The sequence below is a fragment of the Micromesistius poutassou genome (genome assembly GCF_964030765.1).
Source record: "Micromesistius poutassou genome assembly, chromosome: 7".
In the NCBI taxonomy this organism is placed as follows: Eukaryota; Metazoa; Chordata; class Actinopteri; order Gadiformes; family Gadidae; genus Micromesistius; species Micromesistius poutassou.
In genome coordinates this window covers 13,541,538-13,566,032 of record NC_140277.1, presented here as the reverse complement: position 1 = coordinate 13,566,032, position 24,495 = coordinate 13,541,538, and the positions used below count along the sequence as shown (strand labels likewise).

The window sequence follows — 24,495 nt, the reverse complement described above, 5'->3', positions numbered from 1 at the left end:
CACTGAAAACGTGTGAAAAGACTCCCATGTATCAACCAATAGCAGCCCTCCTACTTAATGTCACGTGTCTACAGACGCAGGAGGCGCTTTCTCGCTTCCTTGGACCAAAATAAGTGAGCAGTAGTGACTTCTGTTCAAATATTTCCACTTTGATGACTTTGAATGAATTCCTATTTTGTCACACATAAAAATAAGAAATAAAACAAAAAAATAATAATTTATAGATAATAACGTTTTGAATATAAATGTCCGTTCTCTTTCGTTGAGTCCTTATTTGTGTTTGTACTTCCCCCAGTTGTCCAGCAGATGGTGCTGTTTATCTCCTTAGGAGACAACTCATGTTTATATCCTGTGTAGTTCTGCTCTTGGGCTAAACACATGATCAATTCTAGAAAAGGATGAATGTCTACGAGAATAAAAAGTTAAATCTATACCTTTAGGGAATGTAGTTCTCCAAACATCAACCAGACCTGACTATCGATAGGTGTTTAAGAATTACATTCTTGTGTTAGATTGTTTGAATTAAATCAGGCTCATCCTCATTTGGAGCATAAGTTATATCTCCATTTACCAGAATAAATCTGTGTTTCTGAACTTTGACGTTAAATTGTATCAATTTTGAAATCTATGTATCTTAATAGATACTCTTATCTTTCTACCCGATTTATGTGTTTTTACAGTTTCTCATGTTCTATTTCCGATGGATGGGTCTCCTACAAAAATGTTATCTGACAGTTTACTCTTTTTAACTGATTTATGATTTTCTTCTTCTTCATAAATTCAATAGAATTATCAGCTGTATTTCATGCTTTACAAATCTACCAAAAGGGCAGCATAATTCATCTAAGGATCCACAGAATTTACAATATAATATAATAGTTGTGGTAACAGGGCTGGGAAAGAGCTATATAAATTCCATAGCCTATCTATCAGCTATGTGTGAGTGAAATGCTGTATGAGAATATCTGTTCTGGTGGACTGCTCTGTATAAGTTAATTTTCGATTGATTTTAGACAGTGAAGACAAGATATAAAATGGATTTGTAATATAAGTAGGCTGTAAATAAAATAAGCAGTTATACTTATTACTTGACTGAGAGGCTAAATCTGAACATAGCGATAAAGAAATGGCAATACACATCCCCATGTATTTCTGTATTTAAATTTCAATAGAAACCCAGTGACACAATAAAACCCAGTGAATATAGACACTGCTTTCATTAATTTGATAAACCTAGTAAATATGATATCCACCAAAACGTAGTACATAATTGACTTGTATTTTCAAACACTCCCAATAATAGACTTAGTACATTGAACTAGTTGTAACAGTAACCAAGAACCCTGCCTCCCTTGCAAAAAATGTGAGGTGAAACCAAAATGGATTTATTTTGGTGTTAAACGTGGGAAGATGTCTTATATGAGCTCAACATAGTAATCTATGCCATTTTATCTCTGTTACATAAATAAGACCGTAATTTAGAGAAAACTGGTTAAAAATAATGTGTGTTTGCCAACCAGTTTGTGTGGAGCTCCGTCTTAACAGCGGTTGATCAGAAAGTTGGCTAGGGTCGTAACCATGGGATACCACATTCCCCCCGGAACTCTCAACCAAAAACACATTTTTATCAATCTCTTCTAATTTGAGCTGAAACAGGGGGTTCACCTACACTTTAAATGGAAAATATGCGCAAATGATCACGCACTAAACACAACTGCAAAGGTGGGGGTGTTTTCTCATAAGCGTGCGTCTGGATTTCCCATGGTCTCTGGCTGCTCGGTTGAACTGGGGCCTAGTTACACGGCAAGAGTTGAGAGTGCCATGTCCCTCTCCTCGATTAGCTCGGCAGCAGAGGCATCCATCCTACTCTTGGAGAAGTCATTGATGGCCAAGCCGTCCACAACCTTCCAAGACTTGTCCTGTGGAAATGGAAATAAAATATATGGATGTATTAAATATCCATCCCTCTCTCTCGGCACTAAATGGGCAACGCAAACAGATATCCCACCACAGGCAGTCTCTCTCCTTGGCCACTATCCGAACATAGCATAACATAAATAACACAACACAGCCAACATTAGAAGCACCCCATTACAGACCATCTGCATTGTGAGATGAGAACACCTGTTGTCCACAAGGTAAGTGATGGTCTTTGCAGCCACTGTTGGTGTTCTGTTCCCTTAACCCTTCTAATTTAGTAGGAACATCGAAGCATAATAATAGTCACAACACTCTGGCACTGTCAGCGACCGGTAAACAAGACTGTCCTTGCATAGGAACCACCCATTCTAAACGGTGGCCTAGCTTTATTTGAATAACAAAGAAACATGTAAACACCAGCTGGACCAAAGAATGGGAAATATTGTAAAAATATATATATATTTTATCAATGTTTAGCTTGTCTTCCCATCAGCTACGGGAAAAGTTTGATTACCAGTGCTGGCCGAGTTTGTGTTCGCTGTTTGCCAAGGAGGGATGCCGATAATGGAAAGACTATGTTAACTTTTATTTCATCTTCTGGGGCTGAGATTAACGGTCAGCCATATCACATTTGTTCTGGTCCCGCCAGTGAGGTTGTTTGAAGTAGAGACTCATTCCATGTAACCTGTGTATACCGAAACCCCAGCACCCAACCACATGATTGGAAAAAACTGAAAACTTTATTAAACCCATTTCACCCAGATTTTAGCTTGGCTGCCATCATACTAAGATGTTAATAAAATGTGATTTGTGAGACTACAAGTCTGGGAAAGGTATACAATATATAGGTTTTAAACATTAGTTAATTACCTCACCAATTATCACTAATTAGAAACTTGTCATGCTATACCTAAAGATAAATAAACACATGTACGTTTCTGCTTATTCATATAAAGATATAAAAAAAAACACTGACTGAAATTGAACCTTAAATGACATATAGAAGAAAAGACCAATAGAAACCGACTGACCTTAATGTTTACAGGGAAGGAGTAGACAAGATCCTCTGGGACTCCATAACGGTTCCCGTTGGAGTACACACCCATGGAGATGAATTCTCCCTGAAAAGCAGGGTGGGGAAATAGTTAATACAATGTATAGATGAGATTTAATACAATGTATAGATGAGATTTAATACAATGTATAGATGAGACGTGGGAGAAGGCAGGCCCCGGCCGCCCAGTGCTCACCTCGGGGGTTCCTAACCAGATGTCCCTCAGGTGGTCACAGATGGCCTTGGCAGCAGACATGGCACTGGACAGCTTCCTGGCCTTGATGACTGCCGCGCCTCGCTGCTGGACTGTCTGGATTAAAAACATCAGGAATGTGAGAGACTTAATCATAATATATTGTGTTTGTTTGGCGACTTGCAGGACACCCAACCAGTTCAGTTCAGTATAAAGCATCAGAGAGCAGGTGTTAAACATTGTTTATAAAATAGAAAGGATATTGTAATGTGAACTGGACAGAACATTGCAATGTCGACCGAGAGTGAGCCCAGAGCAGAGGTGAAAATGCAAGTGCATATCTCAACCCCATCCTTTAAGGGAATTTATACAATATTTGACTAGACTCAAACCATGATCAATCGGAGAAGGCAAAAAAAGAACAGCATTACATTCAAAATAGGTTCAGAAAGGAAGTGCATACAAATTAAGGAAACATTACTTAGTACATCTTTCATAAACAAAAAAACCCTCACTTTGGATATGTTACCTCTCATTACAGCCAAGAAACATAACCCCTGTGTGACAAACAACTAGGAGGTTATTTAGCTGGTCAACACATTAGTAGCAGCTCGGTTCAACTTACAGCAATGAAGTCTCCCTTGAGCCAGGCATCATCTTTAACTGCCTCGAAGCAGGGCAGATCACTGCCAGCCATGTTGACTTTGCAGTGGTGGACGTCTGGGTACTGAGTGGACGAGTGGTTTCCCCAGATGATCACATTCTTCACGTGGGTGGCGGGAACACTGCAACGAATCGCCACCTGGTAGACAAACAGGAAGATAAAGGTTGCCAATGCCTTAGAACAATGGCTGTAGATGTTCCATCAACCTTTTACTTTTCCCCGAGACAGAATCAAAACATTAAAATTCACTTTTGTTGCAGTGCACATGTTATCAAAGTTTTTATTTTTGGAATATTTTTCCGTACGGAAGTGTGAATAGGCAGACTGCTAGTTTCACAGGTCTGTTTTACAGTGTAAACACAAGCCATGTGTCAGGACACCATCTGTACAGTGCCATACATACAGCATTATATGACACAAAGTATTCCTGTGTATTTCAGCTCTTAAAAACCACCACCGACCTGGGAGCAGGCCCTGTTGTGGTCCAGACGGGTGAGGCAGGAGAAGTTTTCTTTAGGGATAGAAGGAGCAGACTTTGCAGCGATCAGACAGTTAGTGTTGGCAGGGTTCCCCACGACCAGCACCTTGGGACAAAAAAAACACACATGCATATTATTGACTCCCAAATTAAGGTGCAACAGCACATAGCAAATAAGATTACATGACACTCAATTAAGCAGATGCTTTTGTCCAAAGTAACTTTCAGGAAATATTTTCTCCTTTTTTTTTTAAATAAAAAATATGAATTCACAATTGACCAGTGATAGTTACTGGATATTAAAAAGATTGGCAATCTTCATGAAAATACATTTCTTTCCTTCTTTATGAGCCAAAAGTATGTTTTTTATGATTAATACCTGCATCATCTGCGATAGGAAATGATGGAGAGATGAAAGAAGATAACCTTTTGTTTATCTTGACCTTATTGCGCCCTTTAAATCCAACAAAGCTTTATTTCCGCCTCTGCAGTCCTCCATGGTCTCAGAATGAGACCAAGGGGCCTGGTGCATTACAGAGCCCAGGGGCCCTTATTGGGCATAGTGTATTAGAGCCCAGGGGCCCTATGGGGTGTAGTGTATTACAGAGCCCAGGGGCCCTATGGGGCGTAGTGCATTACAGAGCCCAGGGGCCCTATGGGGCATAGTGCATTACAGAGCCCAGGGGCCCCTATGGGGTGTAGTGTATTACAGAGCCCAGGGGCCCTATGGGGCGTAGTGTATTACAGAGACCAGGGGCCCTATGGGGCGTAGTGTATTAGAACCCAGGGGCCCTATGAGGCGTAGTGTATTAGAGCCCAGGGGCCCTATGGGGCGTAGTGTATTAGAGCCCAGGGGCCCTATGGGGCGTAGTGCATTACAGAGCCCAGGGGCCCTATGGGGCGTAGTGTATTAGAGCCCAGGGGCCTGTATGGGGTGTGAGGAAGCAGTGGATTCACTCTGTCCACTGCAGTAGACAGAAGGAGGCCCTGGCTGTAAAGGGAATTCCAGCAGATTTTCTTTTTACCTTGACAGTCTTCTTTGCAAACTTGTCCAGGGCGCCTCCCTGGCTCTTGAAGATAGCGACGTTGGCCTTCAGCAGGTCCTTCCTCTCCATTCCATCCCTTCTAGGCATGGAGCCCACCAAGATGGCGACATCTAGGTCCTTGAAGGCCACCTCCTCCTTATCAGTGGAGACAACCTCTGTGGAGACAGGAGATTTTTTCCTGTGGTGGCTTGTATAACAAATGCCTTGTTGTTGCACTTATTAAATATTGCCAAGTTTAGTTTGATTGGTTAACCTTCTTTTACAGTCCTCTAATCACAAAGTATTGACCTGGTAAACATATGTTAAATGATTAGGGATGGGTATTGATAAGATTTTTGCGATTCCGATTCCATTTTCGATTCTGCTAAACGATTCGGTTCTTTATCGATTCTCTTATCGATTCTCATTTGGAAAAAAGGAGAACAAACAGGTCAATTAGAATCAACTTTAGTTCAGTTAGAAGTAACATGATGACTTTACAAACTGTCTTGAGGTATAATAATAATAAAATAAATATTCTTGTATGTAGAAATTAACAACATACAATACAAGATAAGTTATTCTGTGGCAAATACGTCATTCGCGCCCGCTCGGAATCGATAAGGGAATCGTTTGCAAAACTGGCAAACGATTCCAAGGAATCAAAACAGTCGGAACCGGTTCTCAACAAGAACCGGTTTTCGATACCCATCCCTATAAATGATTATATATTATTGGGTAATTACCCCTATATAAAAGGCTCTGAGTAGCTGCACTGGCTAAGTTAGCTCATGTCAATTTAATGCGTAGCTGATCACACTGCTGCCGAATATGTAACCTTCACTTAACGTTCCAAACCTTGGGTCTTAGTTAGTTAATGGATGTCTTTGTATATATATATATATATATATATACAAAGTATATATGGTCTCTAGACTTTCGATATTAGCGAGTATTTATTAATACGGCCACGACACACTGTAGTTCAGCCATAGTCAAGTTCATGTGTAACTCCGGTTCCCTGGATACAATGAATAGCATTGATAGACTTATTTGACTGATATACCTTCTATTTCATATTATAGACATCAGTGGGCCTTTGTCAGTAGTGTTTGTATTTATCTACAACTATAATAAGTATATATACTATTATAACTCTCCTATGGTTTTTGTGGCGTGACCTGAATATGACTATTGCACCAGCTGTGTTCAAGTGGCGGGTGCTACCCTTTGGCACCACTTGTAGCCTGTGCTGTGCAACATACGCCGAAGCGGCCCTTCACTGACTAAAGCTGTCCAGACGATGACATTTTTCAGTGGAGAAAAACCTGCCTGCACGCCCCAGAAAAGGCAAGACGGGTGTTCGACCACCTTTTCATCACCACCCTGGCATCTGGTGGGTTCGAACTACGCCAATGGGCCAGCAACATACAGAGTGCTGTGAGTCACCTATCAGATAGCCTGGAACTCTGGCTTGCTCAGGACAATGCTGACCCCCTGTAGTTGACCCTTGGGCTGAGCTGGCATGTCAGACCGACACTCTGGGCTTCAAACACCGCCCTGTCCCCTATGATGTTCCAACAATGCGGAATATCTATAAAGTACTAGCAAGCCAATACGACCCACTTGGATTCCTACTGCCCTACACCACTCCCTACACCACCACACTAAGATGCTGGTTAAACACCTTTGGAGTAAGCAACGTGACTGGGATGAGCCACATCTTCCCCATGACCTTCTACAAGCTTGAACTGACTAGGAGGTAGAGCTGCAGACCCTCCCCCAAATCACCTAACCCTGGTCATATCTACTCCCTGGAGTGGACAGGTCCAGTGTCACCAGAGAGGACCACATCTTTTGTGATGCCTCAGAGCAAGCCTATGGCTCAGTGGCATACTTCAGTACCATCAGTTGATACCATCGGTTGATGGACAACATCATATTAATCTGTCCTTCCACCCGAGTGGCTCCAATACGGCTACACGGCTACACCAGAGTGGCAGAAATTCAAGAGCTGACCACCTGCTGCAATTGGCACTACGTCAATTCAGCAAATAATCGGCCCATGACATTACCCGAGGTAAGACCTTGAGCTCTTATTGAGCCTAAGAGTTGGAGCCTCTGTCCCCCATTCCTCCTTCACGGCCTAGAAAACTGGCCAGTGAAGCCCAACGCAAGACCTGAGGAAGACGCCTCAGAGATCCGTAAGTCTACCTTCTGCGGGATAGCCACCTTTTGGCCTGATCCCCCCACCTCAGGTGGTCGGTCATAGTAGTTAATGCTGAGGATCACCAGCAGGGGTATTCTTAGAAGAGCTCCGGCTTCTTAAGACTGGGAAGCCCGTCTCCACCAGTAGCCGTCTGCTTACCTTGTGCCCTGAGATCGACGAGTCAATTGGGCTCATCTGTGTCGGTGGCAGACTCCTTGAGGAAGGCTACACAAGCCTGCATTCTTTTCAACAGGGATAGACTGTTTTGGGCCACTGAAGGTGAAGGAGGGTCGACGGACAGAGAAGAAATGGGGAGTAATAGTGTCTCACAACACGAGGAGTACACTTCAACCTTTTCTGCACCATTGACACTGACACCATTGTCATGGCCCTCAAGCGTTTCATTGCCTGCCGAGGGACACCATCAGAGCTATTCTGTGACCAGGGAGGAGGGGAGGAGAGAAGGCAGGGAGGAAAGAAGGAACTGCAGGAAGCCTTTGCAGCAATGTCTCCTCAGCTTCAAAGGCTGATGGCAAAACAGAAGATACACTTCATCCCCCTGCAGCACCACACTTTGGAGAAGTATTGGGACGGGAAATCAGATCAGTCAAGACAGCGCTCTACACCACCTTAGGTGCCCAGCCAGTAACAGAAGACGTTTTCTCACTGTCCTCCTGGATGTGCAGGGAATCGTTAATGCTAAGCCTTTAGGCTATGTTTCATATAGCATTACTGACCTGGACCCAGTGACCTCTGCCACAACAAGTCTATCCTGAAACCGAGCTGCTGAGTCGCCATGGTTGGCAACATTCACAAGTGCTGGCAGACCGCTTTTGGTCAAGGTTTATCTGCAATTACCTGCCTGGTCTGCAGACCTGTCAGAAGTGGCAGAAATCTCCAGTGGACCTAGCCGAAAGCTAGTGAGGTCGGTGGATGTAAAGATCAATGGCCTTGTTTGTGTTTATCTGGTCAGCCGTGGTGTCTAATAATAATACCGTTACTGTACTGTTGTTTCTATTGGTGTTTTGATTGACACCCGGGAGTGGATGCTTCTCATCATAAACGTCCTAATATATAAAGCTATCCACAACAACCCCTGGTAAATAAGAGTTACTAGAAACTACAGCTGAAATACTAATAAAAACCTCCACTATTACCTATCCCCCTAAGTTCCGTGTTGTTGTGACTGTTTTAGGTTGGTGATCAGTCTGTTTGCATACTTCCTATAGGATAATAGGCAACCAATTCTTAGAAACAATTCCTCTTTTACCCATCAATTTAAGTTACAATTGTAGTTAGTATGTTGGTAACCAAGTATCAGTTAGTACTATCTAGAAATTAAGCAGTACCTTCTCATAAAATCATCTTAAATTGTTCAGTCCTCATAGTTCCTGAGGACTGAAGACTTGTTTTTATACCTAATTGTTGTGCAATACCTTTTTATGCTGAATATTTCCTTTATTATTGTTTTCCTGTCTTACCCAAGTTCCTTTATTTATGTATTCAATTATGTATTATATATGAATAGAGCAAGATACCTAATTACTTTTTTGTGCTTATTTGTTTTTTTTGTTTGTTTGTTTTTCTCATCTTATTGCTGCTGGTCTCTAAGTTACCAAGCATAAGTTAGTGGCATGCCTACACTGATCAATAAAGTATCTTTATCTCTGTGGGAGTGTGTTGGGATGATGGCTGGTTTAGGCAGCCTCACCTGGCCGAGTCGGATTGAACTATGGGACTGGATGAGGCTGCAGAACGGTTGTACATTGAGTAATAAGTGTGCCCAGGTTAAACCAGACATCACCACATACACTCAGAGAGAGTTGCCATGTTGACTACATGGCAACATGGAGCACCAGGCCATATATCATTTTATGCAAAACTTATAATAAACTGGAGCCCCATACAAGTCAGCTAGGTGGAGTGTAGCAATGGATATTGCTACAATCTATTAAACATACTTGTCAAGTGTCTTTAAACAGATCACATTAAAAAATAATTGTAAGAAAAGACATGCCGAGAAATGGGTTTAACATATATAACTGCTTAAACCTTTGTTTCTGCTTGAAATACATAAATAGCAGGCCGTTGAACATTGGTCACATGTGGCTAAGGTTGCAACCCATTTCTGTGCACCCAACATTGTCTTTGTAAATACAGGGGCCTCAGGGCCTGCCCAAACAAAGCAAAGAACAGCACCATTTCAAAGGAAAAATTCCAGGTCACAATGGAGATGGCACATAATGGCGGCTCACAACTAAAGGTGTAGCGTTGGTCCATATAATGGATGGGATATGTCTACAATTCAGGAAAAAAGCCATGTGGCATGGATGAGCATGTTTCCATATTAAAAGATAAGATGAGATAAGATATGTTTGTAAGTACGTTTGTAAGTTAGTAACCACAACAAGTACAAAATAGTTGTTATATCCAATGTGGCAAATTAAACACAAATTAGAAAGTGTAAACCAAGAAACTTTAATCCAAAAATTGAATTGAATTAAGAGATGTGACAAATAAACTTTCTGTTGGCCCTGAATGTTATCCATCAGTCATCGTAGTTACCCTTCAGCAGTGGGAGGGCACAGTCCTGCAGCTCCATGACCACGCCATCCAGGACGGGAAGCATTGGTGAAATGTCCAAAAGGAGCAGGACGATGGGCTTGTGGTAGGTCCAGGATGGAGAGCGGAAAGTAAAGAGAAAATGAGAGTAAGACCAAAAAAAGCTTAACCCTGTCAAAGTAAAAGGCAACCCATTTAGCATTGAGCTAAATGCTACTTTTTTAGTGTTATTGGAATCATACTACAAAGTGATCGGTTATTGTTATAAAATGGATATTTTTTTGTGAAAGACTATGAACTATTTGTTTCAATATCAATCAAACTAACAACAGGACAAGTTAAAAAAAAAAAAGCATTTGACCTAAAATATAATATATTTGACATATTGGTCCGAGGCTGAATAACAAGTCTGGCTGATGCCTACACAGTTCCATAGACCAAGTACCGCCATTCTCCTCACAAATCAAACAAAGACAAGGACACAATGGATGAAATCATCCTATGACTTTAGACATTGGGAATATTTTTCTCACTGAAAACAACCCAAGCAATGACAGCATATCAGTTAATACCGACACATTATAATGTGACTGACTAGGAATAGGCCTCAAACAATACCCTTATAAAGGTCATCACACATCACAGCTGAATGCAGTTCAGAATAAGGCTCACTTAGTGAGCTTTATCTAACTCACCTCTAGCCCAGCCATCTCACCAATAACCAACCAATCAAAACAATCAATCATGATACTTTATTTTCTTGGAAAGTTATTTTATTGAACTCTGTTTGGATGATTATTAAGATCAAGAGAACTGGTCAAGCTTTGTGTCATATTCTGCGGAGCCTGACATAAACCAAAAGGAGTAAACATCCATTTGTTTTGTTTTTTTCTCCCTGGGCACGTGCCCAGAATGCCCATATGGTAGATCCAGGCTTACACACAAACACTCACACACACACACACACACACACACACACACACACACACACACACACACACACACACACACACACACACACACACACACACAAACACACTTAGTTTGTAACCTATTGGATGCACGTGAATTTAATTTAAGATAGGTCACCTTATACAAAAAATATAGTCATAATGTATATAAATATAAAAATTAAGAGCGATATAGATATATAGACAAAGATATCTATATATCTATATATCTATATAGATGTATTTAGGTACTCACTATTAAGATAAGGCATAGTGCGTTTCACAAGACACTCAAAGCCCTTAATCGTTACCTGATCCTTCCCGAAGACATCTCCCTTTGCAATGCTGAACAGAAGGGAATAGGCGATCTGCCCAGCTGCACCTGTCACCAAAACTCGAATTGGTTGAGCCTGTAATACAATTAGAAATATATGGTTATAATTAACCGGACACATCAAAGGTCCGACACGGGATCCGTCCGACGGCGCGCCGCTCGGTGCGCACGGAAAGGTTTAAGGGCACGCGCAGTCCAGAAATAGCGCACCTTGTCAGCCATAAGTTCTCAGCTCACCGGCGACATAAAGAGACTGACATATTTAAAGGTCATACTACGCTATTCTAAAGCTATTAACACCAATATCGTATAAATAAAGATCGAAATTGATGCAAAATGAATATGTTTTTAAACTACAGGTTACTCGCTGAAACATTCAGGTTCATTCAAGTTCAGGTGGAGACCGTAAGTCAAACATCCACAAACAATAATTTGACAATAACGCATTCGTTTGATAATAAAGTAGCAGACGAGGTGACGTTAATTCCTTATAGCCTTCGCCAATAAAAGTGTTGACACCGGACACTTCACAAACTAACTGCCTTCATTCACAAAGTGCTCTGTTGTTTTCCCGTCCATCCCGTTTTGACCTCAACGTCCACATCGTTAAACTATTTTAGCGAGCATGAGGTTTTCTCGACTATTCACTACTCACTCACTCACCATATTCACGCCGCCGCTCTGCCTGCTCGTCTCTGTCTATACGGTAGGCGAGGCGCAGCGGCTTAACCGAGCGGCCCAGTCGCGACATTTAGACACTTTACGGCAGAGCGGCGGTTGTGGGAACTGTAGTTCTAATGTGTTCGATTGTAGCTAAACGATTAGCACAACCCCAAACGCATGCACGTATGCACACAATACGCGTCACAAATGGGATAGTTCACGCAGTCCTACATGAGATCGATTATTTCGTTACGTTAAAGTCGTGTAAGGACAATCTCGAAACATCGGTAGTCTGTTTGATCAGGACGTTTGACTGTATGGATGTGACGTTGCTAAGCAACCCTGGACTCATACTAGAGCTCTAGTTAGCCTGGTGGCTAGCTGAGGACATCAGCTACCTATGGGTTGTGATGATACACGTACATATAATCATCTTTACTTTGCTACCTGTTTTTTGTATCGTAGCACTATGACAGAGCCATCTCGTTGTTACCCAACACCAACACGCCGTCTGCGGTACTGACATAAGTAAGGTAACAACATTCACTCAAATGAGAACTACAAATGTGTGTTATTGGGGTTTCTCCTTCTTCCCCCCCCGTGTGTGTGTGTGTGTGTGTGTGTGTGTGTGTGTGTGTGTGTGTGTGTGTGTGTGTGTGTGTGTGTGTGTGTGTGTGTGTGTGTCCGTCAACACACTCTTGACCCACTGTTACTGCTTGGTGATGTGCTGTGTGACCCAGTCCAGCTCTGTAGCCTTTGCAACACCTCGGTACATTTATCACCCTGAAAGTGTCAATTTACATTTAAAAAATCAATTGAGCTTGTCCATTTTACAGTCAACTTAGCAGAAATGTTATATGGCTGATGTCAAATGTCTGTAAACTAGTAAGTACAAGTGTGTATTACTATCACTGTCACTTTAGCAATTACTACCACTGTATTGTTACTTGGAAAATTGTGTTGAGCATCTTATTTTAATTGAAGCGTCCTCATGTGTGTGTCTCTCTGGTGATGGGTGAGGGCAAAACAACGAAGCGTCAGCTTGGTCATTCACTTTTAATGGTTTCATTAAAAAATCATTACAAGCCCTGAACAAAGGGACCTGAGATAAAGTGTCGTTTGACCCCGATAATTGGCTCATATTAAGATGGTGTTGTTTGCATATAAAGAACTACAGCATCGATAGCCCGTAGGTTGAGTTAGGCTCCGGTCTGGTCCCTTCTGTCTTTATGGCTGAACCCTGCTCTGGTTCTAGTTGTCATTTTAGTGCTTGTGCCCATAAATAACTTTTATTTTATTTCCTTTTGAAATCATGTTGTAATAACAGCAATTATAATGATAGATATTATAACAATGATGATAATAAAATTACACATTTTATTTACATGCCAATGTTTTTCAATATGTGTACAGAGTGCTTTCGAAGAAAACAGGTGCAACAAAATACAGAATATAGATACACTTACAAATAAAAACAATGAAACAACAGAAATAAAATAATCAATCAAAAGAAAGTATTCTCATTTGTTTTGTATATTTAAAATAAGATGCAGATGTTTCTTTCCTTTTCATACCTGAACCCAGAACCAAGGATATTGGGCATAAGGAATTCAAATGTTGAAATGTAGAGCTGACTTTTTAGTGTGTGCTCTTTTTTTTTAAGGACGCTAGGTGTCAGCATAAGGCTGTATTTACATATATTTCACACGAGGCCATGCGAGCTTCTGAACAAGACATTGGCTTGTTCAATTGTGGGTTTTTTTCAGATGCGCAGCGTAAATTGGTCAGTCTGTAGAGTGACATTTTTCTCATAAGGAAAGGGTAATCTATCTTGTGTCAATGTGCAAATTCCTTAGTGAAAGTGTTTTTTCCTTTCCTTCCTTAAGTCTGTGTATATTGTTACAATACATACACAGATTACTATTCATTACAATAATATAAAGAAATATATAAAGAAATAATGGTATTTTTTTAACACATTGAGATACTAAGAATAGACAATCTATATATACAGTTTTTAACATGCATATTTGCTACTATATATTTCTAATAAATTATGTTAACCTACCCTACTTGAAACTACTTAGAGTTCATCAGACAGAGATGAAAAACCAACTGTCCCTTTAATAGAAGACTTGACAGGCCTATTTACTGTAGTTGCCAGAGCCAGTAGATCTTGTTGCATAAGCAGTGCTTTGCTGAGTTAAGTACTTATGTATACTCTACCTGCAGGAATAGCACTAGCCCACGGTTCTGAAATGCTGTGATTGTGTAGCCGTGTCACATTGAAGGCAAGGCCTTGGGCAGTTCTTCTCTCACACACACACACACACACACACACACACACACACACACACACACACACACACACACACACACACACACACATTTCTTTGTGGGGGAAACCTGAGAAGGGGTTTTACAGAGGCTTCCATCAAGCATGGATTGGGAGGAGCTTATCGTGGGGAACACAATCCTCATCTGCTAGCACAAACCTTATGCCACTTCAAAACTACTACATTCAATCTTGTCTTGTTAATTAGTTGGCAATTATTCACCATTTGCTCTTTCCCTTCTCTAGCTGATTTATGTATGGGATAATGACCTGGGATTTGGATCAAACTGGTGCATATATCCATATTGAGATATATATCATGAGACGAGACTGAATTATGTCTTTACCAAAGCAATCATCTGTCCTTCAGGACATTTTACAAGTCAATACATTGTGGTCACAACTTTGCCACAAGAGGGCACCAAACCACCGAAACTTCATCAAATTATCCAACCAATTATCACACCACACTGGGGCAAAGGTGCAGGTGACTTACCTTTCTCCATAGTTTTTTGTTTTGCATTACTGTAATCGCACATTGCTAAACCCCCAACCACCCCTGGCAAACACCAGCACCTGCACTTGCCTACCACTATTTCATTTGTTTTGCCTTCAAATCCATTCACAACTACTCCTATGGGTTCTGAGTGAGGGCTGTTAGCCTGCACGTCCCCAGCTCCCGGACCTGTTCTTGTCGGACTGAATGGGAAAGTGCGTGTGTTTTCATGTGCGGGGATTAAGGCCTATTCCCAGCCGACCTGGGTCGCACAACAGATGTCGGCCAGGATAGCGCTTGCCGTTCCCGTGCTGATGGAGAGACGCCCGGATAGGTCTGTGCTGGCGCTGTTAAGCCTGTGTTTTGAGTGTGTGAGTGTCCATGTGTGGATGTGTGGTGTGTGCACGTGTACATGGGGATCACAAGTTAAGCAGGGTCTGTGAAATGAACACCGCCTTACTGTCAAATGCTTCTCGATTGTTGTGATGTGGCAGGTAAATTCATCCCAGGCACCAGCCACTGTGGCATAAGGGCTTTCTGAGGGGCATGATTCACGTTGCTATGGTTATTGTATGTGAACTCATATAATATTATTGGCCATAGGAGCCATAGCATTTAAAAACTATTTGATATCTTGTTTTTTTGAGGACTTGGTGGTACATTTATCCTAAAGTAGAGAACGTACTTGGACATTAGAACTCTGTTGGTGTTGTGTAGCTGTTTGATCTGTCTGAAAGATGGCCCTTTGTTCCTCTGGGCCTGAGGCAGGTATTTCTCCAGGGCAAATGTGTTTAACATATACACGGTGGTACACCTCAACCGTCAGTCAGAGTGGAAAGACGATCCGCCTGCTGGGACAAGACATGACTTGACTCCGCATTATCAGCATGGCCTCTCCATTGTCTGAAGTAACAGCAGAACTCTGCAGTGCTGCTTCAGGATATCCTGTGTGTGTGTGTGTGTGTGTGTGTGTGTGTGTGTAGGTGTGTGGGTGCACATGTGTGTGTGTGTGTGTGTGTACCTGTGTGTGTGTGTGTACCTGTGTGTGTGTTCTGCTTTGTGTCACCTCAAGCTGTCAGAGCAGGAGCGTCACAGAGCCTTCCAAGCTGTCATCCCAATCACGTCTGAAAGAGCAGACAGTGTGTGTGTGTGTGTGTGTGTGTGTGTGTGTGTGTGTGTGTGTTTATCTTGACCTTTTCGTTTAGCAAGGGCTCCTCTGTCCATCTCAGAACAATTTTAAACACCCTCACTTTGCTGGCTTTTTGACAGGTGTGTGTGTGTGTGTGTGTGTGTGTGTGTGTGTGTGTGTGTGTATGTGTGTCTGGGGGGGGGGGGGGGGTAAGTGTTCATGATTTGAAGGTGCGTTTATTTATTTTTATGCTTGTGTTTTCTTCTTCTCTTTGTTTACTTAGTTGTCTGAGAATGCAATGGTGGCACTACTCCCAAATGAACCATGCACGCAAACACAAAACCTTCGTACCTACGGCATCTTCTGTTAACACAATGACACCTGGACACCTTTGACATGACTCCTCCATGCACACAAGAGACACAAGAGACCTGCTAGACTTGTAGGTACACAGAAATGCTCTTTGAAGTGGAACTGTGATGATGTAGATGGTGCTGCTGGATGTATTGGCTTTCCTGTCCTGGGGCGGTGCTGTCAGGCAAACACAGCCAGCGTGTGGCATCTGGAGCAGTTAGGGTTATACCAGGGCCTACATACCGTGGACAGACTCCACTACTGTATACAGCCTTCTGTATTAGCGGGGACACACATTAGGGTTAGTTATGGTCATTGTGCAAATGAGGGATACCAGAACTGTTTCTTGCATGTTTGTACTGGAGACAGACTTGGTGGCAACATGGAAACCAGCACACAGTTCCTTGTGGCACGGCCCGACTGGCCACCTGAGGGCAATGCAATATGAGGCATTGTTGTGGCCAGTGAACATGTCACCAACCGCCTTCCCAGGCGCTCTCATCTCACAGAATAGCACGCCTGGAAAGGGTGCTTCCAATGTGCAGAAATTGGCAAGAGTTACCAGGTTTAGTGGCGGGAGGCGGGAGAGAGAGAGTACTTCTGAGGGAGAGTTATCCGTCTCCATTTTGCGGATATTGCTTTGTCAAATTTGTTAAACTTTGTTAAAAACTCCATATTTCTTCTTGTCATTGTCTAAGTTGTTCTTCTCCTCTGCTTAATCCTCTCGCTGGGGGGACTGTTAACTGAACTGAACACAGCTCCCATGCAGCAAGAGAGAATGATGTTTCTGTAGAGGGAGGGACCAAACTGAAGGCCGTGGGTAATACACAGACCCCTCTGCTAGTTTAAGTCATGATAAAACATCAGTGTGGGACAGATTGCAGAGATAAGGTATACAATAAATACATAATAATGCATGATTTGGTTTAGGTATACAGTTTGAAAAGTTAATATAGGGGTAAGAGGTGCATAGATTTAGTTATGGGTTAGTTAGAGGTGGTAAAAGCCCTCAGTCTACTTAATTGGCAAATTCGCAAAGCGAAGATGGTAGTGTGTGTGTGTGTGTGTGTGTGTGTGTGTGTGTGTGTGTGTGTGTGTGTGTGTGTGTGTGTGTGTGTGTGTGTGTGTGTGTGTGTGTGTGTGTGTGTGTGTGTGTGTGTGTGTTCTGTTTGTGTTTGGGCTCCAGTAAGTGTGCAAATACCTCTGTATTTTTCTTCTCTCAATTACCTCCTCTAATGGCGTTTACACATCTGCTTAGAGGTAGCATGGCTCTCGCTCTCTCTTCACTCTCTATCTTTCTCTATGGTGTCTCTTTCTGGTTATCTCTGTCTCTAAGTCGGCCTGTCTCTCTCATGGTTATAACTTACCATCTACCATACTATCTCATCCGTCCCCACCCTTTGAGGTCCACTAAGCTTGTGTTTGGCCATGCCTCCACATGTGCTAGAAATCATTCACAATCCAGACTAATTTTCTGCACATATAAGATTCCTGCACATTCCCTCTTTTGGGAACAAGCTGACTTGTGGGCCTTTGCTGATGTTTGTGGTTTAGAAAGTGCTTTATTGTGCTGCAATGTTGTTGTGAAATTTAGTAAGCATTTTGGAATGGGATATTTGTACTGTAACATCTAATCACATATCTAATCTAATCACATATATATATATATATATATATATATGTGATTTTCTTTTAATTATGGTAGTATTAAATATCAGTTCAGTAGAGCTGTGTCGTCAGTTTGTTAAATGCCAAATGTCAAAAGACAAAGAGAAAGTATTAGAGCTTTCTTCACTATAAAGCCACCGGTGACACCAGTGGACCTCCTACCCTCAGGCATTGTTTTTTAATGTTTTAATGTTTTTTAACCATAATTAAAAGAAAATCACATATATATATTTTTTTTTTTTTTCTTTTCTTTTATATATTATGGTTGGAATACTAACGCATACACTTAAATATATATATATATATATATATTTAAGTGTATTTAATATATATATATATTTAAGTGTATATATATATATATATATATATTTAAGTGTATGCATTAGTATTCCAATTAGCAATATTGTACGTATGACAATGTCCACAACCATGTAATAGTTAAGTGCAAATGGGTCTTCCAATTAATATAATAGAAAATGTAGAATTAAAACCTACTTTAGTTCAACTGAATATTTACCTGACCTATAGTTCGTTTGTAAGGCCATCTTCCCTTTACTTCTAACAGGGTTCATGATTGTATATAATACATGAATACAGTATGTGCGAATATTCTATCAATCTGACATTAATGTATTTCAAATATTACATGTTAACATAAAATACTTAATGTTATACCATCAATGTTTGTTCTTTCTTCATTTCTTTCTTTCTTGAACCCTTTTTTCATCTCTTCTCTTACACAAGGTCATCACACTTGAGTTTAGATCTCCAACCCCCACAAGCATTACCTCATGTGTACACACAGACCTCACCTTCTACCTTCTACCTTTCTAGCACACTTCGCTCCCAAGAATCACCCTTTAACTTCTGTTAGAATCACTTTCTTTTTCTACCTTCTACCATCAACCCATTCTTTAGTCAGTTCCCAACAGCTGTGTGTGTGTGTGTGTGTGTGTGTGTGTGTGAGTTTGTTCGCACGCTAGCCTGGTTCTACCAGTCAATCTAGTCTGGCGCCACTTTGCCTGACACCCGCCCTCTTACGGCAGACACTTTCATGTAAGTCAGAGAGTAGAAAAGGTGTGATGTGTGTGTGTCTGTCTTTTGTGAGTAAGTGCAAGAGTTCTCACAACACTTCTCTTGTGACAAGCCAGGTCTTGATTTTATTAAATGATTTCTCAAATTGATTTATCCTCGCCCAGAATAATCATTCACAATAGGCCTTGCATGACATCAACAATATGATTCTGTGGCAACCCCTCAGCCTAAAGGTTCTCATGGATTTTAACTATATTTCCAATATATTTTTTGTTATTTGTATTATTTGACCTTGAATTGTGATATTCTCTATTTAGCCTGGTCTGCCATTTAAATGTTTAATGTTGACAAACACATCTTTAATATGTACTAGTTAATTCCGGTTTGACTGAAGATAGCTAACTATACACAAAAATAGTTCAAAATAAATCCAAATTTAGTGTGTTTCAAATTTTTGTTACCTTTGTATGCACAATATAATACATATAAACTGCTCAGTGGATACTTTTTTTTTATATTTCCATGAGTCATGTGTGTATGTTGTAATTTGAAAGGAAAGAGGGGTTTGCATTTATAGGTCTTGGGAGTTGATTATTATATCAAATTGATTAGGGTGTTTTGTTCAGGTACATTGATGTGTGCTCAGTATCCTATTAAGCACAGGTATGGGGAATTGTGAGGTTGTGGGTGAATTCAGGCACTACGCACACACGCACACACACACACTCAAAAAATACACAAAAACCAATTATTTTTCCAGTGCCAGTGTAGTTATCTGGGATGTTTTTTTCAGACTTCTGATCTACTTGATTATTTTCTTCTCCAACTTTATATGGAGGGTCCTGCATTGAATGAGTTGTATGTCTTTGTGGTTGTTCCTAAAGATGACCTTTTTCAGACTTCTGGTATGTTTGAGAGATTAGGGTTTTTGTGGTTGTGGTTGAAGTCATGATTTTGAGTAGGTTTGGAAACGATTGAGTCGAGGGATAATGATATAACCATCGCAGGGCAGGTTGAGTGTGAGCCATCGTGGCGAGACCAATCGATTGGAAACGATGACATGAAAAATGTTCATGCTTTTGCATCTGAGAAATATTTGTGAACACTTATTTACTGCTAAATCATTAAATGAAGTCCTCTTTTGTGCATTTGTGAGGATTGGGGTCTAATCTCCCTCCATATCGTCCTTCTGCCTGGCTCTGCCTCCGTCAGCTGCCCCCTCCCTCTGCCAGCTCCTGCACATGTGGCTGCCCAGAGAATGACTGACTTGCAGTAAAATAAATAAGTACAAAAACCATGTGGCCAGGGCAAGATTAATTCATTTTCTAATGTTAGTCAAGGACTGACTGAGCACGGCACGGCCCAGCATTCTCACATTTTTGCTTATCAAATCCAAACCTCATGTTTAAGAATCATACAAAAATTCATAATTAGATCAAAATGGACCAAAAACGAATGAATAATGAATCTTTCTTGAAATCTCTGAAATCCTATTTTTTTTATTTTATTTAATGTATTGTTGTTGTCTTTAATTTAATAAATTGTTTATTCAAATGACTACTAATGAACTGACTCATTGTTAGGTGTAAGTCAAGCTAACTTAAACCTGCACTATGTAGGTGTTCCCATTAGTAGCCTCTAGTGGTGGGAGCTGTAGCTACAGCTATAGCTATATCATTTCAAACGACCTGTTGTCTGATTTTCCCACGGTGTCTAAGGATGCAGGTTTTAACTGATGCAATGGAAATAAAGCAATGAAGCAGCTTCATCCTATTCAATGTTGGTTTGCCCACTTAAAGTGGACCAGAATAAAACATTTATAAAGAGATATTCACTGGATGGATAATGGAAGGGGTGTATTCTATTTTTGATACATTTTCTAGTTATGATATTTTTTTACAGAAAAACTGCAACCGAAAAATTACATATTGCAGGTTAAAATTAACAACAGGAGAATATTAACTGAACAAGATTGAGCAAAACTTGGCTTTGCGTGTATGACTCCGCTCTTAACAATCAGTAGTGATGTAGTGATGATTATTATTCTAGTGTTAAACCCAGACACCACCATCATTGACTGATGGACAGATAGGAGCTCTGTGGTCTTCATTCCAGTATGTCACATGGCAAGTGAGCCTTGTCTGAAAGGAGGAAACAAGGTGTGAACGTGACTTGGACTTGAGCCCGTCTTTTATTAGGCTGACACTGATGTGTCTCGAGGTGCCGGGGGATCCCAAGAGCTTTGTCCTGCTTTCACCTCCCAAGTGTGTGTCTTTCAACGGGTGCCTTATGTGGCGCTCCATCCCCGCCGCACATGGGAGTGTGTGTGTTAGGGTGCGAGCGTGACCTTGTGTCAATGTCAAGCTGAATGTGTTCTGTTCTGTGTGTATTCAGTATATATTATTGTTTTTTGCTGTCCACTTGTATATGTACCATTCGTTATTTTTCCCATTCTGCCTCGCTCTCTCTTTCTCCCGTCCCTCTCTTTCTCTTGATGTCTCATTCTCTCTTGGTCTCTCTCTCCCTCTCGCTTTCTCACTTGCTCTTTCCACAGATCCCTGGTGAATTATCTGTTCCCATGGCGTTCTGCCTCGCTGAGCTTCACTTGTGGTCAACGAAGAGCTCCCTCCAAGTCAAAGGTAATCAGTCCCTCGCACTCTCTCTCGCACTCTTTCTCTAGCTTCCTTGCGCTCTCTCTCTCTCTTGGTCTCTCTCACGGTCTCTCTCTGATTTCTCTCTAGCAGCTCTCTCTAACTCTCTCAAGCTCTCTCTCTCTGTGACCTCTGTAACAGCTTTTTCATATGATACTTAAATCAGAGCTTGTTTACACACGCACCTACATTTAGGCCGACTCTGATGAGGTAGCTTAGGGCCTCAACATCCACACACACATGTGTTGAATATAAGAAGTGGTGAAAGGTCTACCTTGGAGGTTTTTCAAGTGTACTCAGGATATGTATGGTGTCAAAATGACCACATTTAGGACTCAAGAGTCTCTCCTAATGTCAGCAAAACATGAGAGGCAAGGTTTGGCAAGGCGACGGTCACTGGTCACAACAAATCTTTTCACCATTCAAGGTCCAGTGTATAGGATTCAGTAGCATTTAGCGGTAAGGTTGCAGATTGCCTAAATGTCAAATTCGACCTGAAAGGGGTTAGGGTTAGCGGATTGAATTATAAAGGCGTTCCCTCTAGAGTCGTCTGTCCATTCTGAGCTACTGTAGAAACCTGGTAAACCTGGTGGACCTGGTGGACATGGCGGGCTCCATCAGAAGAGGACCCGCTCCCTTGTGCATTTTATGTTTATGTTTCTGCTAATTACATTCTGCTAGATGACACTCAAATCTAAACATATACACAACATACAACAAACTGCCATGTTGTATACCTTTAGTGTGTGTGTGTGTGTGTGTGTGTGTGTGGAAAGATGGTGGGGGGGCTTGTCCCTTGGCTGAGGCAGGTTTAGGCACACTCCTGTCTTTATAACCCCCCCCCTAACCCCCAACCCCTCGTCGTCCTCCCAAGGTGTCTTATCTTAAATATGCTGCAGGCAGATGGGACAGGCCACTGGCTGATAGGGATTGTTTATCCCACAGTGCAAAATTGCTGATCTGTCTTCTGCATTTTCCTGACAGCAAGATGTTCATCTATTTTTCTGTGTGTGTGTGTGTGTGTGTGTTTGCCTCTCTTGTTCCGTCCTTCTCTCCGTCTTCTCTTTCCCCCCACCAACAGACACTGACATTGGCACCCATCAGTACTACGATAAAGGGGAGCCAGGTAAACAGTGGTCGTGTTGAATGTTGCTTTGAGTCGAAGATCAAGTGGTGCTCTCTTGTTTCTCCTCTGTGCAATAAATGAGTGATTTCAATACATGAGATGATTCAGCAGTGTCCTGTGTTTGTGTGTGCATTTGTATGCATGTATACGTATATGTGTGCGTGTTTTTGTTTGTGTGTGTCTGTATTGCTTATATATATGTCTGCGTATGTGTGTATAAAAAAGAAAAAACATAAACAACATATATATATATATATATATATATATATATTTGTGTGTGTATAGATATGTGTATATATATATATATAATAAACATATTATTACCATACACACACACACACACACACACACACACATATACGCAGACACACACACAGGGGTACACAGAAAAGGTGGCGATTGGATCTTTGCAAAAAAAATTGCAACACCATTATCTTGCTTCCAAAGCTCTCCACTAGAGGGAGCTCCAAGCTCATCTCAGTGGCATCCAGAAGCCTTAGCCTAAAGCCCCCCATATCCTCCCGAAGCCCCCATCCTGTTCCCCTCTACCTCTTCCTGCCCTGGACCAGGTGCCCCGTGTTGGGGCCTGTCGGGCTGCTCGCTCCCTTATCTGATGGATACTGCTAACCCTGGAAGTAGTCAAGAGTGCCAGAGGGCCTGAAAACCAGACAGGCTTCTTTTTCCTTCTCAAAGGCATGGTTATGGAGTGCCCTTGGTGAAGAAGTTGCATGTTGAAGTGGTGGGTTATGCAGAGCTCCAGGTTTAGCCTTGGATGTCCACTTGTGTTGTGGTACTGAATTCTAAACCATCATAACTCTCATTGTAGTTAAATTATGATCTAAATTATACATAGTGATCTCTAATTGGTTCCTTCTGTTCCTTCACTGAATATTTGAGCGTATCTGATATTATTTTTAATTGGTTGTATTTTTGCAGTCGCCCTATCACAGAACCAACACTACTACAATGACAAACTCAACTTTTCAGAAGGTAAGTTGTGTGTGTGTTTGTGTGACTTTGTGTGTGTGTGTGTGTGTGTGTGTGTGTGTGTGTGTGTGTGTGTGTGTGTGTGTGTGTGTGTGTGTGTGTGTGTGTGTGTGTGTGTGTGTGTGTGTGTGTGCAAGCAAGAGACATAAAATGCTGAAGCCTAAGGCCCTTTCCTATTCCTCAACGTCTTTTGGACACTTGCTCCTGAGCAAAGGGACCAGACTTCCATGTTTCCCGTAACTGCTGCACATTATATTGAAGGTGGGGCAGAAAATGATAGTGGGCCATCTCCAAGTAAGATAGTGAGGCCATACGCAAGGGTTGAGTCCAATCCATTTCCTTTATAATAGCCCTTCGTTAAGTCACAATCTCAATGGGTTTACAGACCCATATATTTAAATTAGACTTGACAGACACTCAAACCAGAAACTTTTGGATTTATGGTATAAACCATCTACAAGGCAGAAACCTTGAGAGGGAGAACATGAGTCGGAGGTCCTTCTACCAGGCGGGCTAGCAGACACAAGCACAGATTAAGACCACACACATTCTCATTTAACGCATGCGTTGGCTATTTAGTCAATTTAGTTATCTGAGTTTAGATGAGTGGGGAGAGGAAGAGAGCAGATCACTTCCCCACACTGGACCCAGATACTGGTATG

General features: G+C 41.5%; 2 protein-coding genes across 2 annotated transcripts in view; one reads left to right on the top strand and one right to left on the bottom strand.

Moving 5' to 3' along the window:
• Nucleotides 1-1,139: 1,139 nt before the first annotated feature.
• LOC311350931 (malate dehydrogenase, cytoplasmic-like) lies at nucleotides 1,140-12,104 on the bottom strand. Its single transcript, XM_084471033.1, has 9 exons — nucleotides 12,053-12,104; nucleotides 11,367-11,465; nucleotides 10,109-10,205; nucleotides 5,335-5,510; nucleotides 4,293-4,415; nucleotides 3,793-3,969; nucleotides 3,171-3,284; nucleotides 2,952-3,041; nucleotides 1,140-1,919 (listed from the first exon to the last, which is right to left on the bottom strand). The coding sequence occupies exons 1-9, from the start codon at nucleotides 12,053-12,055 to the stop codon at nucleotides 1,797-1,799; spliced, it is 1,002 nt and encodes a 333-aa protein (XP_084327159.1). The 5' UTR covers nucleotides 12,056-12,104; the 3' UTR covers nucleotides 1,140-1,796.
• A 9,543-nt stretch (nucleotides 12,105-21,647) lies between these two features.
• Nucleotides 21,648-24,495, top strand: part of wdpcp (WD repeat containing planar cell polarity effector) — a gene marked incomplete at both ends in the record, with an annotated part of 41,453 nt that continues 38,605 nt past the window's right edge. The window contains 3 exons of the mRNA XM_084470599.1: nucleotides 21,648-21,708; nucleotides 22,802-22,846; nucleotides 23,783-23,836. Coding sequence (XP_084326725.1) covers nucleotides 21,648-21,708; nucleotides 22,802-22,846; nucleotides 23,783-23,836 — 160 coding nt within the window. The remainder of the gene's footprint in view (nucleotides 21,709-22,801; nucleotides 22,847-23,782; nucleotides 23,837-24,495) is intronic.